This window comes from Hakea prostrata, chromosome 2, assembly GCF_041222555.1.
Source record: "Hakea prostrata isolate BN-2017 chromosome 2, UWA_Hpros_2, whole genome shotgun sequence".
Lineage (NCBI taxonomy): Eukaryota > Viridiplantae > Streptophyta > Magnoliopsida > Proteales > Proteaceae > Hakea > Hakea prostrata.
In genome coordinates, this window is record NC_142601.1 from 44,947,893 (window position 1) to 44,959,362 (window position 11,470).

An 11,470-nucleotide genomic window follows, 5' to 3' on the forward strand; every position below is an offset into this window, starting at 1 on the left:
ATTCTTGTCTATTAAGGATTCCCACCTAGGTTCTAGGTCTTAGAAGGTTATAATAGCCAGGTGTTCATAGTAGTTTTTTAAGTTTTGATGATTAATTAAGTTGATTGAGTTTAAGGATCAGGGTTCCTAGTTGAGGTTGCCCTGGTTGAGAAGTCTGTTCAATTTCAGCTCTTCTTCATCAAGCTTCAAGGTTTTCAGCTTTAATCAAGTAAGTACAGAATCCGCCACCCCTTACCTCTCTCATGCAAGACCACCCTGGCCCCTCCCTGTCCTGCACAACATCCCCACCCCCTGCCCTTACTGCCACACCTGTGCAGCAGCTCTCCTATCCTCCTTGGACTCCCCCAGCACCTCCCCTACCTTCCCCTCCCCTACGGCTTGCCATTCCCCTTTCCCCCTTGGCTTCTTCTCCCCTGCGGCAGCTGCATAACCCTTCCTCTGTAGCTCCTAAATTCCCAGCCCTTAAACCTCCCTTTCATCTCTCCTTAGGTCGCACCACTCAAGTATTAAATCTGTAGTTAATCTCTCAGTTTGACGCTGTTTTCTTAGTTCTTAAAAATCCTGCACTTCATCTCCTTCATCTGAAATTTCTGCCACTTATCCAATTTCTAAGAACCCTAAGTTTATATATTACAGACCTCTATCAAGTCCTAGAATCAAGTTCTGAAGTTGCAGAATAGCAAGACAATCAAGTCTGAAACACAGGGCAGCAAAACCCAGCTCTTCTCCTACCCTAGCCATAACCCTAGCTTTCTGTTTTTGTTCAGATTTCAAATCTGAAATTATATTACAGCAGGGTTTACAAGTACTAAAATATCCTACAAACCCTAGGATCACTGCTCTCTTTAGCTGGAAATTCCTGGGCAGCCCTTAGATTTAGGGAAATTCTCAAAATAGCCTTAACCCTAAATCTGCGTTTACATCAAACAGAAGATAACAAAATAGAATTGTAGTACTCAATGAATCTTCAAGAAAATGTCTATAACTCTATTAACTTCGGTCAATCTAGGACTTATTGGTAGTTGTTTAATTTCAAAGGAGATGTCCTACATGTTCACTTGTGAGAGGTTATATGTTGGTCTTGTCCAGACATGATCAAGCACATTTTGGGCCATGACTTTTGGTTGATGATTAACCCCATAATCTCCTTATTCACATGGTTTATCTTTTTAATCAGAGGTTGAATCAATCATCACATATGGAATTATACCAAAAATTAGGAAATGTTCTTGGAAAGTGAAACTGCCATGGAAGAGAAACAAATTAGATAAATCACATCATTTACCAATGTAGCCATTATGTGGCAGCCAAAGCTCAGATTCTCAAAAATTATTAAGATAAATAGAGGTTAGAATGCTCATGAGTAAGCTTAGTCATCCACAATGAACACCCTGTTAGGACATCTATTTAATACTTAACCAAAATTGAACCGTTAGATTTCTCTGAATCTGAATTACTAGATCAGGTTCAAACATTTATACCAAAAGCAAATAGACTCAAACATCCTATTCAAATATATCAGAACACCACCTTACATGTCAAATATGCCTCATAAACCATAAGTAAAATCAAACAAAATTGTAGCTGTCAGTAGGAAAAATATTGCTAATTATTCTTCTAACTCTCCAACTTGAGTTACTGCAATGAACCCACAAAGGGTCACAAGTGCTGGGCCCACAAGTGCATAGAACTGGAGCAGGTTGGATTTCAAAATGTAAACCTAGAAGGTAGGCCATACACTTCATGATGTGAAACAGGGACTGGCGTCCTGATCATCTTAGCTCCCAACCGTATTAGGCTTCTATGGTTCCTTGCATGAGAAGGATCTTATACGCAGATTTCCTTGTTCATGCAATTTACATTCCTCATGTTCTGTAAGTAAAGAAAAGTTTTCTTGGGATTTGGAGATTTGCATGTTAGAAGTATTTTGAACTACATAAAATTTGAGGGAAGCCCAGTGGAACTACTGATTCCTCTATTTTTCTTGTCAGCTAGCAGGGACTGCAAAGTCAAGATTCTCTGCAAAAGACTACAGTGATCATATGGCTCTTGTCCGTGCTTATGAAGGATGGAAAGATGCAGAAAGAGAAGGGTCAGCTTACGAATATTGCTGGCGGAATTTCCTCTCTGCTCAGACTCTTAAGGCTATCCATTCTCTCAGGAAGCAGTTTAACTTCATTTTAAAGGAAGCCGGTTTATTAGATGTGGATGCCAGCAACAATAGTTTAAGCCACAATCAGTCTCTGGTTCGTGCTGTAATCTGTTCTGGCCTTTTTCCTGGTATAGCTTCTGTTGTGGTAAGTATTTCTTTGTTATTTCTTAATTTTATTTTTTGAGCATTTTCCTTTGAATACCCCCCTCTGACACTGAAATTATATAAATTTTCTTTCCACATGTAGCACAGAGAGACTTCTATGTCTTTCAAAACGATGGATGACGGTCAAGTTCTACTATATGCAGTAAGTTGTTTCCAATAACGTTACTTTCGAGGAAGATCTACTTGTGGCTTGTGGGTTGTATTACTATGTTGTAATTTTCATTCCCATAAGTACTTCCTTTAAATTTGTTGGCTGGTACGTCAGTCAAACTATTTTTAACCCATTCTGCTGAACAGCAGTTAGCTCTCTTTCTTTTCTTCTTCTTCTTCTTTTCTCTTTTTTTTTTTTTTTTTTTTTTTTTAATAATAATTTGGTTGTCCATATTTATTTTTAGGTGCAAAACAACCAACACTTTCTCTTTAGAATTGCTCTATGATTAACATTTTCTAAAGTTAACATGGAATTGGCTGGATAATTGTTTGTTCATCTTGATCTTGTCACTTCTTTATATTACCTAGTGGTCGTAACTGGGCACCTACCTGGGGTTTGGAATGCCTAATCTCAAGAAAGGAGGAAAAAGCCTACTATCAACAAGTGAGGAAAATGTGTAATATCAAGGAGGAGGAGGAGAGAGAAACCAGAAACTGAACCTAAAATGGAAATAATCGTAGTTTATAATGCGCAAGAAATACTGCACAGGTTACTTTGGTCTTTGAACCAAAATGAATGGAGTAATAGGATGGTTGTATTCTTAGCAAGCTAGGCTAAGCTAAGCTGTTTCCAGGATGAGGAGCATGTGCCAGTCACTAGCATAAGATTGGCCCATTCAGGTTAGGATAATTCAAACTGCAAATAAAGTATCACTAAAATCTTGCGACCAAATAATGTTATAATGGCAGCTTGGTGGCCATTGTTCAGGTTGAGAAGCCCTTTTTTTTTCCAGAACTGGATAATTGAAATCCAAATAAAAGAAATGGCTTGTGTACTGGTGTGGTGTATACAATGTGCAAATTTTTGCCACCATAGATTTTAGGACCCAGGAATCCTATTCTATATGCAACTTTCAGTCCAACATCATTCAATTTAGTTTGTCACTTGCTGTTTGTTTTAGGGGTAGATACCTGTAGAAAAATGATCAAATATCAATCTATACCTCTATTAGTAAAGAAATTAAGACCATTAATATTGCTGTGCTAATCTCATACTAGTGAATACTGAATAGTATGAACGGACCTACAAAGTAGTCCAGAAAATAGAAACTACCATGATAATATAAAGTATGAATTGAAATGATGCTTTAACTACCTCTAACTACTCAGCAAACTGCCAGTGGATCTTGGAATTGGTGATACTAAATTGTACAGTCCACCAACAGTTGAACCAAATGTGAATGTAAGAGAAAAATGGTAATGGTTGAAGATTAAGAAAAGCAACTCAAGAGATAAAACAGAGATTGTAAACTTTTGTGCTCAAGTAGATCTAACCTAAAACAAGGAATAGAAGAAGATAAGAAAGAGGTTAGAGTAAGAAGAAATGGTGAAGGTAAAGATACTGGAGTCTAGCTTGGAATCAACACCAATGCATGTGGGAAAAGCTTCACTGCCAATCCAAACCTGTTGAATCACCATAGCAAGGCCAGAGCTGCATTGCCCAGTTCAATGCATCTTCACCACAAGTCAAGAAGGGGGTAGCAGAAATCAAATTTTGTTTTATTAAAAAAAGGGGGGGGGGGGGCGCATAAAGTTGGCTGAAAAAAAAATCCTCAACCAGGGTTTAGTGTCTGGCTGGTTGAAACTGATTTTTAGAACCTTGGTAATAATGAAAGGGAAAAAATCCAAAACACATGAAATTGGTCCAAGAATGCCGTGGATTTGTTCTTATGAACTTATCAGACAACTAGGTCTGGTGATATTATATGCCCAAGTAAAGATATAGTTGGTATGTGCTACATGTAGACATCTGCATGCGTGTGGTTGAATGTACAAATGTACATGCACTCTCTACTAGGTTAAGTATGTGTAAGCATAAGGTTCTACCTATCTGGCCCCGGCACCATCTCCCCCACCCCACACCCCCCCAAAAAAAAAACCCAACCCCCTTTTTCTTTCAGAAAAGGTCATAAGCATTATATATGGCCATCTTGGCTTATTTAAAGAACATTCAGCTTCTTAAGTTCTGTGTGCATATGTGTGCTTCACATTGACATTTTTTCATTCAGAAATATCCTTCACCACTGTCTGGTGGTTTTCTGAACTCCTAGCTCTTGATATTCTGCATCTTTGCCCTGATAAGTGTGATGTTCTTAGTGAACCATCCTTTATTTTGGGATCATTCACATTGTATTGAGAAAATTGCCCTAAATGACATTAATTTGAGCCATGGTTGTCAAGGCATTACTTAGGCACTACTAAGGCATCCGGCTTTTTCTTGGGTCCAAGGGACCACATGTCTTGTTGATGCTTAACAAGTTTATTCTGATTTATATTTATCTATTTTTATGAATATGCTTATATTATATCCAATGCTATGTTTATTTTTTCGCTTTTCCCATATTAGATCATTTCTAGCATAATTATATATGATATGGAATCTATGTTGCATATAAGGGTAATTATATATAATAATCACTGCTTCTTTTTGTATAGAAATATATTGCATGCTTGGTGCTCGCTTGTTTTCTTAGGCACCCTTCCAATGCATTGGGTCACTTGTTACTGTGAAAACTATGATTTGGGTGGTAGGTGGAACAAATTACACAACCATGATGCAGCTTGCAATTCTTTCTCAGTAGTCAGTTTGTATTATTGTTATTGGTCCTGTTCATTTGTGATTAATGGCTTTTTTTTTTTTTTTTTTTTTCATGAGTAGCGCTGTTTTATCTGACTCTATTATCTGTTCTAGAACTCTGTGAACGCACGATATCAGACAATCCCATACCCTTGGTTGGTCTTCGGGGAGAAAGTTAAGGTCAATACCGTTTTCATACGTGATTCCACAGGTGTATCTGATTCAGCACTAATACTTTTTGGCGGTTCTCTTAGCCATGGGGTTTCGGTACTTTCTTATCCTGACTTCCAGTGAAGAGAATGAGACTTGTCTGAACACATAACAGAATTAACATGGTTCTCAAATTTCAGGCTGGACATTTGAAGATGTTGGATGGTTATGTTGATTTCTTCATGGATCCTAGTTTGGCAGATTGCTATTGGAACCTTAAGGAGGAATTGGACAAGCTCCTCCACAAAAAGGTAAATTTGAGCCAGAGTTGTTGGCAACGTATAGTTTGGTTGGCATGCTTTTACTACTATCCTTTCAGAACCTTCCACTGCTTCATTGGAATAGAAACGATAAGAAGTTGGGGTTGGAAGATTACTGCCAAATTAAAAATTGTCCAATTTACAATGATAGTTTCCCAGAGTAATTTATATTGGATACTAATTCAAGAGCTTATAATTGGTTTCTGTCCAAGCTGGACTTCATATTGAATCTGAACTTTTTGTGCAAACAGTAGCAAAATGTTGCCCTTTTTGGAACCAAACTACTGCACTAACTCCAATAAGTATTGCTTTAGGAATTTCCGTTGAATTTGTTAGCACTTGTTTCATATGCTGAACTGGCTATGTGTTTTGGCTATTTCACAATGACTATTGAAATAGAATGACTATACTGTAATATCTGTTCTGAAAATGTAATATTCAATAATATATGCGGTTGTACTAATCTTGTGTTATGCAGCTTGAAGATCCAAGCCTTGACATCCACAAGGAAGGCAAATATCTCATGCTTGCTGTGCAGGAGCTGATTGCATCAGATCAATGTGAAGGCAGGTTTGTATTTGGCCGTGAATGCAGGAAAGCCAGGGTTGCTATTGATGATGGAAATAACAGTGACAGCTTTACCAAGGATGGAACAAACCCTAAGAGCTTGCTTCAAACACTGCTGATGAGAGCTGGTCACAGCCCTCCCAAGTACAAAACAAAACACCTGAAGACAAATGAATTCAGGGCAGTGGTGGAATTCAAAGGGATGCAATTTGTTGGGAAGCCCAAGAGAAATAAGCAGCTTGCAGAGCGAGATGCTGCTATAGAGGCATTGGCATGGTTGACGCACACCTCAGACAACAACAGGGATGAAGATGACAAGTCCCCTCCTGACATCACTGACAACATGCTCAAACTGTTGGGGAAACGTAGGACATCTAAGCATTGCTCTGGTCGATGATAGGTTACCGACACATCATGTTTTGAGGCACATCTACTGTAGTTGATAGGTATTCCTGGAGGCTCAATAAGCTCTTATTTAATTTTCATTACATGTTGAAGGGATGGTAGAATCCTTGATGGATGGGGAACTATCTAATTGTCTGCTGTTGTTTTGGACTGATGCTGTCCAACCAATAGATGTATTCTTATTCAAGGGACGAGGTCAGTGTGAGTTTTTGAGTTTCAGTTGTTTTGTCCATTGCACAGTATTTCACCTCCTACAGTGGAAAGTGTAATAGCTAATCACTTTTTGTATAAAGTATTTTTGGAATTTGAAATAGGAAAATTTTGGATGTTCATTGGTATTCAATCAATATATGCTCATCAGCTTCATTTCCCCAAAGGTACGGCTACCCAGAGTCTCATGACAGATACTCCAAAATTATGCCAGACAATGATCCTCTAAAATTTTTATTAAGTGTCCACAATAGTACATGGTCAACAAATTCTGTCAAGTCATGGTTAGATAACTATAATTTCTAAATTTTCCTTAATTTCTTATGACTTTTAAAGAGCTGCTTTCAGTAGAAGAGAATCTTAAATTTTATCTTCTTTTTACCTTCCTGAGTTCTTTCTTCCATTCAAATTATAAGATATAAAACAATACATTTGAGGGTGTATTCATCATTTTCTCCAACCAACTAATGATTCTAACAAAGAAGGAGATGATTGTCAATTTGACATATTGTTGGGTTATTTATGCCATTTTCTAAGGTCGAATCCATGAAAAGGGTTTGGCTAGATTTTTTCGGCACCGGTTACCAACATGATGCACCAACTCTCTTCCTTTACTCGGGCTTGGGATCGGCAAAAAAACACTAAAAATTATAGGAGAAACTAATTGAAACCTATTTGAGCTACTTAACTACAATTACGGAAAGCCAGTTTGGGTTTATGCCAGAAAGATCTACAATAGAGACTATTTACCTAATTAGGAGATTTAAGGAAATGTATAGAGAATGTAGGAAAGACTTTTATATGGTATTTATTGACCTAGAAAAAGTTTATGATAGAGTTCTTAGAGCGTTAATTTGGCAAGTAATAGAGAAAAGAAGTGTTGCAAGTAATGTGTAAACATAATTAAGGATATGTATGATGGTTGAAGAACAGTGGGGGAACAAAGTAATAAATTCTCAATTAAGAATCAATTTTAAGCCCATATATATTTGCACTTGTAATAAGTGAATTAACCAAAGACATTCAGAGGTCTCCTAGTGTATGCTTTTTGTTGATGATATTTTGTTGATTGATGAGAGTCACGTGGGGATTAATACTAAATTAAAATCATGGAGAGTAACTTTGGAATCAAGAGGCTTTAAACTAGGAATAACGAACACATAATATGTTTGTAACTTTAATCATGATTGGGTAGACAATGAGGTGGTGATACTTAACAACAAGGAGATTCTTCAGAGTAATTGTTTTAAGTACTTAAGTTTAATTATAAATAAAAGAGGTGATATGGAGAATGATGTTTCCCAAATAATTAAAATAGAGTGGATGAAGTGGAGAGGTGTGTCCAAGGTTTTGTGTGATCGGCGTATTCCATTAAAGCTTAAAGGAAAATTTTATAGGACCGTTGTTGGACTAACTATAATGTATAGTGCAAAGTGTTGGACTGTTAAAAAGAATCATATAAATAAACTTTTTTTTTTTTTTTTGGTAAAGCATATAAATAAATTCAGTGTAGTAGAAATGAGGATGCTAATTAAGATGGATGGGTGGCAAAGCTAGGAAGGATAAGATAAGGAATTGTTATATTAAAGTGGTTTGGGAGTCGCTCCTATTAAGTGATAAGCTTCGAGAAAGTCATTTGAGGTGACACGACCACATTCAATGGAGACTTATAAATGCCCCTGTACAGAGAAGTGATATAATCTAGATTGAAGGGACTAAAAAAGCTAGGGGTAGACCTAAGATAACCTTAAGTGAAGTGGTCAAAAAGAATATGCATAACTTAGGCCTTGTATCTAGTATGACCTCAAATATAACTAATTGGAAGGCAAGAATCCATGTAGCCGTCTCCATTTAGTTTTGACAAGGCTTATTGTTGTTGTATGCTTTTTTAAATTACTCTAGGGTGTTCCTAAAACTTTGCCTAATAGTTCTTGAATGAAAGAATAAAAAACAGAGAAAAACTCTCTTCCTCCCTTAACCCCTCCATCTTTCTCTATCCAAAGAGGTGGTAGATTTTTCTTTTTATTCTGGCATCCTAAAACAAAGTCCTTTAAATACAAATACTTCACTTCATATCCACTAGCACATGGCTCCAATTATCTTTCTTTCTTCTTCTTCTTCTTCATTTTTTATTTTTTATTTTCTTTTTACTTCTTCTTCTGGGTGACAAGTATATTTGTTTAGATGAAACATCCAAAGCAGAGGAAGAAACTTTGCTCATCCAAAGAGTGGATGGCAGCCGCATTGTTGTATCCTCAACCAACAAGGCCTCCCGGGCTAAGCTATCTGCCTAGGAATTGTGGTTCTTGGTAACATGACAAAACTTACAATGAATAAAGAGAGAGAAGAGATGAAGAATGTCATTGAATTTATCAGGGGAGATAGAGAGGGGGGCAAGTTGAGAGGAGGAAGTGGAGTAAGACACCAACTCAAGACAATCGAACCCAAAAATAACCTACTGGAAGTCCTCCTGTAAAGCATAGCAAGGTCATCCTTAAGGCCCAATCCTCTCATACTTTAAACCAATGAGAGATGTTGCCTTCCAAAAACTGCTATTAGCATACCTCATGTGATCTCTAGCCATGATTCCAAAAACCACTCAGCATCTTCTTCTCCACAAAGAAGGCATTAGAATTAATATTGATAAAATTAGATGACTGGAGCTCCCAACCTTCTTTAATAGAATTACTAGGTTGGCTACTCCTTGGGTTTAGAATTGGCTTGATGAAACTCCATGGCAACATGAGATGCAACATAGGTGACCTGTTGAGGGGACCAACTCTTCTTCTTGAAGATCACATCATTCCTCGCAACCCACAAATACCAATATAGGAAGAAACATTTGGCGAGGAACAACCACTTCTCTTCCTTACTACTTGTACAAACCGAAGGCAATGATTGCAACCAAGAATTCACAAAAGGTGCTAGAGCCATAGGAGGTTTATAGGCCAGAGAACTGATAAAACCAAGTTGCTTGAGCAAATCCAAAGCCATGTGTTATGTGATCAAATCCTCTAACGCCTTCCCAAACCTAAAACAGGATGAGTCAATGTTGAATTTCCTGTGAAACCACCTTCTCTAGTTGCTCAACCAACTTCACACCCCCTTATATAAGATGCCTAATTTTAGGAAGTGATGGAGCCTTCCATATAGTTCTCCACATTATCGAGGGAATTTCTCTCCAAGCAATAGTAGAAGAAGTTGTATGTATTGACTCCTCTATTGCAGCCTTAGACATTATGTTGTAAATAGCTTCAACAGTAACCACTCTTATCTCTAGACTCTATCCAATGTAACACATCTTGTCTGAGGAAGAGGATTAAAGGAGTACAACATTTTATGTCTGCTATCTCTAATGGAAAAACTTGGTTAATTAGCTCTCTCTTCCATACCTGAGCATGGTGATCAATGAGATCACTCACAAAGGAAGGTAAGATTGATTGGCTTCTAATTTGAAGCATCTCAGGGGACACATTAGGAATCCAACTGTCATCACTCACTCGGATGTTCTCCCTAGATTCTACCTTCCACAGTAAATGGGTTCTCAAAGCTTCTCTACCAGTAAAGAGACTTCTGGATGCCCACGAGGGTTGATATCCTACTCGAGCTTCCCAAAATGATGAGTGTGGCAAATATATACATCTCATAAAACCACCCTATAGAGAGGAGGGGTTTTGCCATAATTTACTAGCCATCTTAGCTAGAAGAGAGCATTTTTTGAGAGACAAAATCTTCAAACTCAAACCCCCTTGGTCCTCTGGCCTACACAATCTTTACCAAGCAATCTAGTGGGTTTTTCCTCACCCTTCAGCTTTTCCCAGTAAAAGTTTGCAGTATGCTTTCTGAACTGATTATGTAATGTCTTGAGGATTTTGAAATGGCTACTTGCATACTAGGGCAAGGCAAATACTGCAGACTTCAGCATAGTCTCTTTGCCAAAATGGGACAATAGTCTAGCTTTCCAACCTTCCTAGTTCCAACTTCTTAATGATTATGTTAGAAATAAATTGGAAAGTAGAAGTCTTTGAAGCTCCGATCTCATGAGGTAAACCCAAGAATTTAGATTGAGGTTTGTTATAAGAGACTTTCAAAACTCTTGAAAACCAACATCATTGGTGGTATAGTTGTAAAGATCATTATACATTAATATATAATGAGGTGAAAAGACTTCATCTACCATATTCTATTAGCCATTCTCCAACAATCCTTCATGATTTCCCTCTCACCCGCATTTTGGAGTTCAACAACTCCATTATTGAAGCTTGAAACGTGCAGTTGAACAACTACTAATAGTAATCAACTCATTAATGATTCTGTCATAAATAAATTGGAAAGTAGAAGTCTTTGAAGCTCCAATCTCATGAGGTAAACCCAAGTATTTAGGTTGAAGTTTGTTGTAAGAGACTTTCAAAACTCTTGAAAACCAACATCATTGGTGGTATAGTTGTAAAGATCATTATACACTAATATATAATGAGGTGAAAATACTTCATTTACCCTATTCTACTAGCCATTCTCCAACAATCCTTCACGATTTCCCTATTCCTGAAAACCAACATCATTGGTGGTATAGTTGTAAAGATCATTATACACTAATATATAATGAGGTGAAAATACTTCATTTACCCTATTCTATTAGCCATTCTCCAACAATCCTTCACGATTTCCCTCTCACCTGCATTTTGGAGTTCAACAACTCCATTATTGAAGCTT

At 37.4% G+C, this 11,470-nt stretch overlaps 1 protein-coding gene across 1 annotated transcript in view; it reads left to right on the forward strand.

Moving 5' to 3' along the window:
• Positions 1–6,901, forward strand: part of ABO6 (DEA(D/H)-box RNA helicase family protein) — a 53,816-nt gene extending 46,915 nt beyond the window's left edge. Inside the window, exons 15-19 of the mRNA XM_089144678.1 lie at positions 1,992–2,297; positions 2,400–2,459; positions 5,220–5,372; positions 5,456–5,566; positions 6,054–6,901. Of these exons, the coding sequence (XP_089000804.1) occupies positions 1,992–2,297; positions 2,400–2,459; positions 5,220–5,372; positions 5,456–5,566; positions 6,054–6,539 (1,116 nt within the window). The 3' untranslated portion in view covers positions 6,540–6,901. The remainder of the gene's footprint in view (positions 1–1,991; positions 2,298–2,399; positions 2,460–5,219; positions 5,373–5,455; positions 5,567–6,053) is intronic.
• The last annotated feature ends 4,569 nt before the right edge of the window (positions 6,902–11,470 follow it).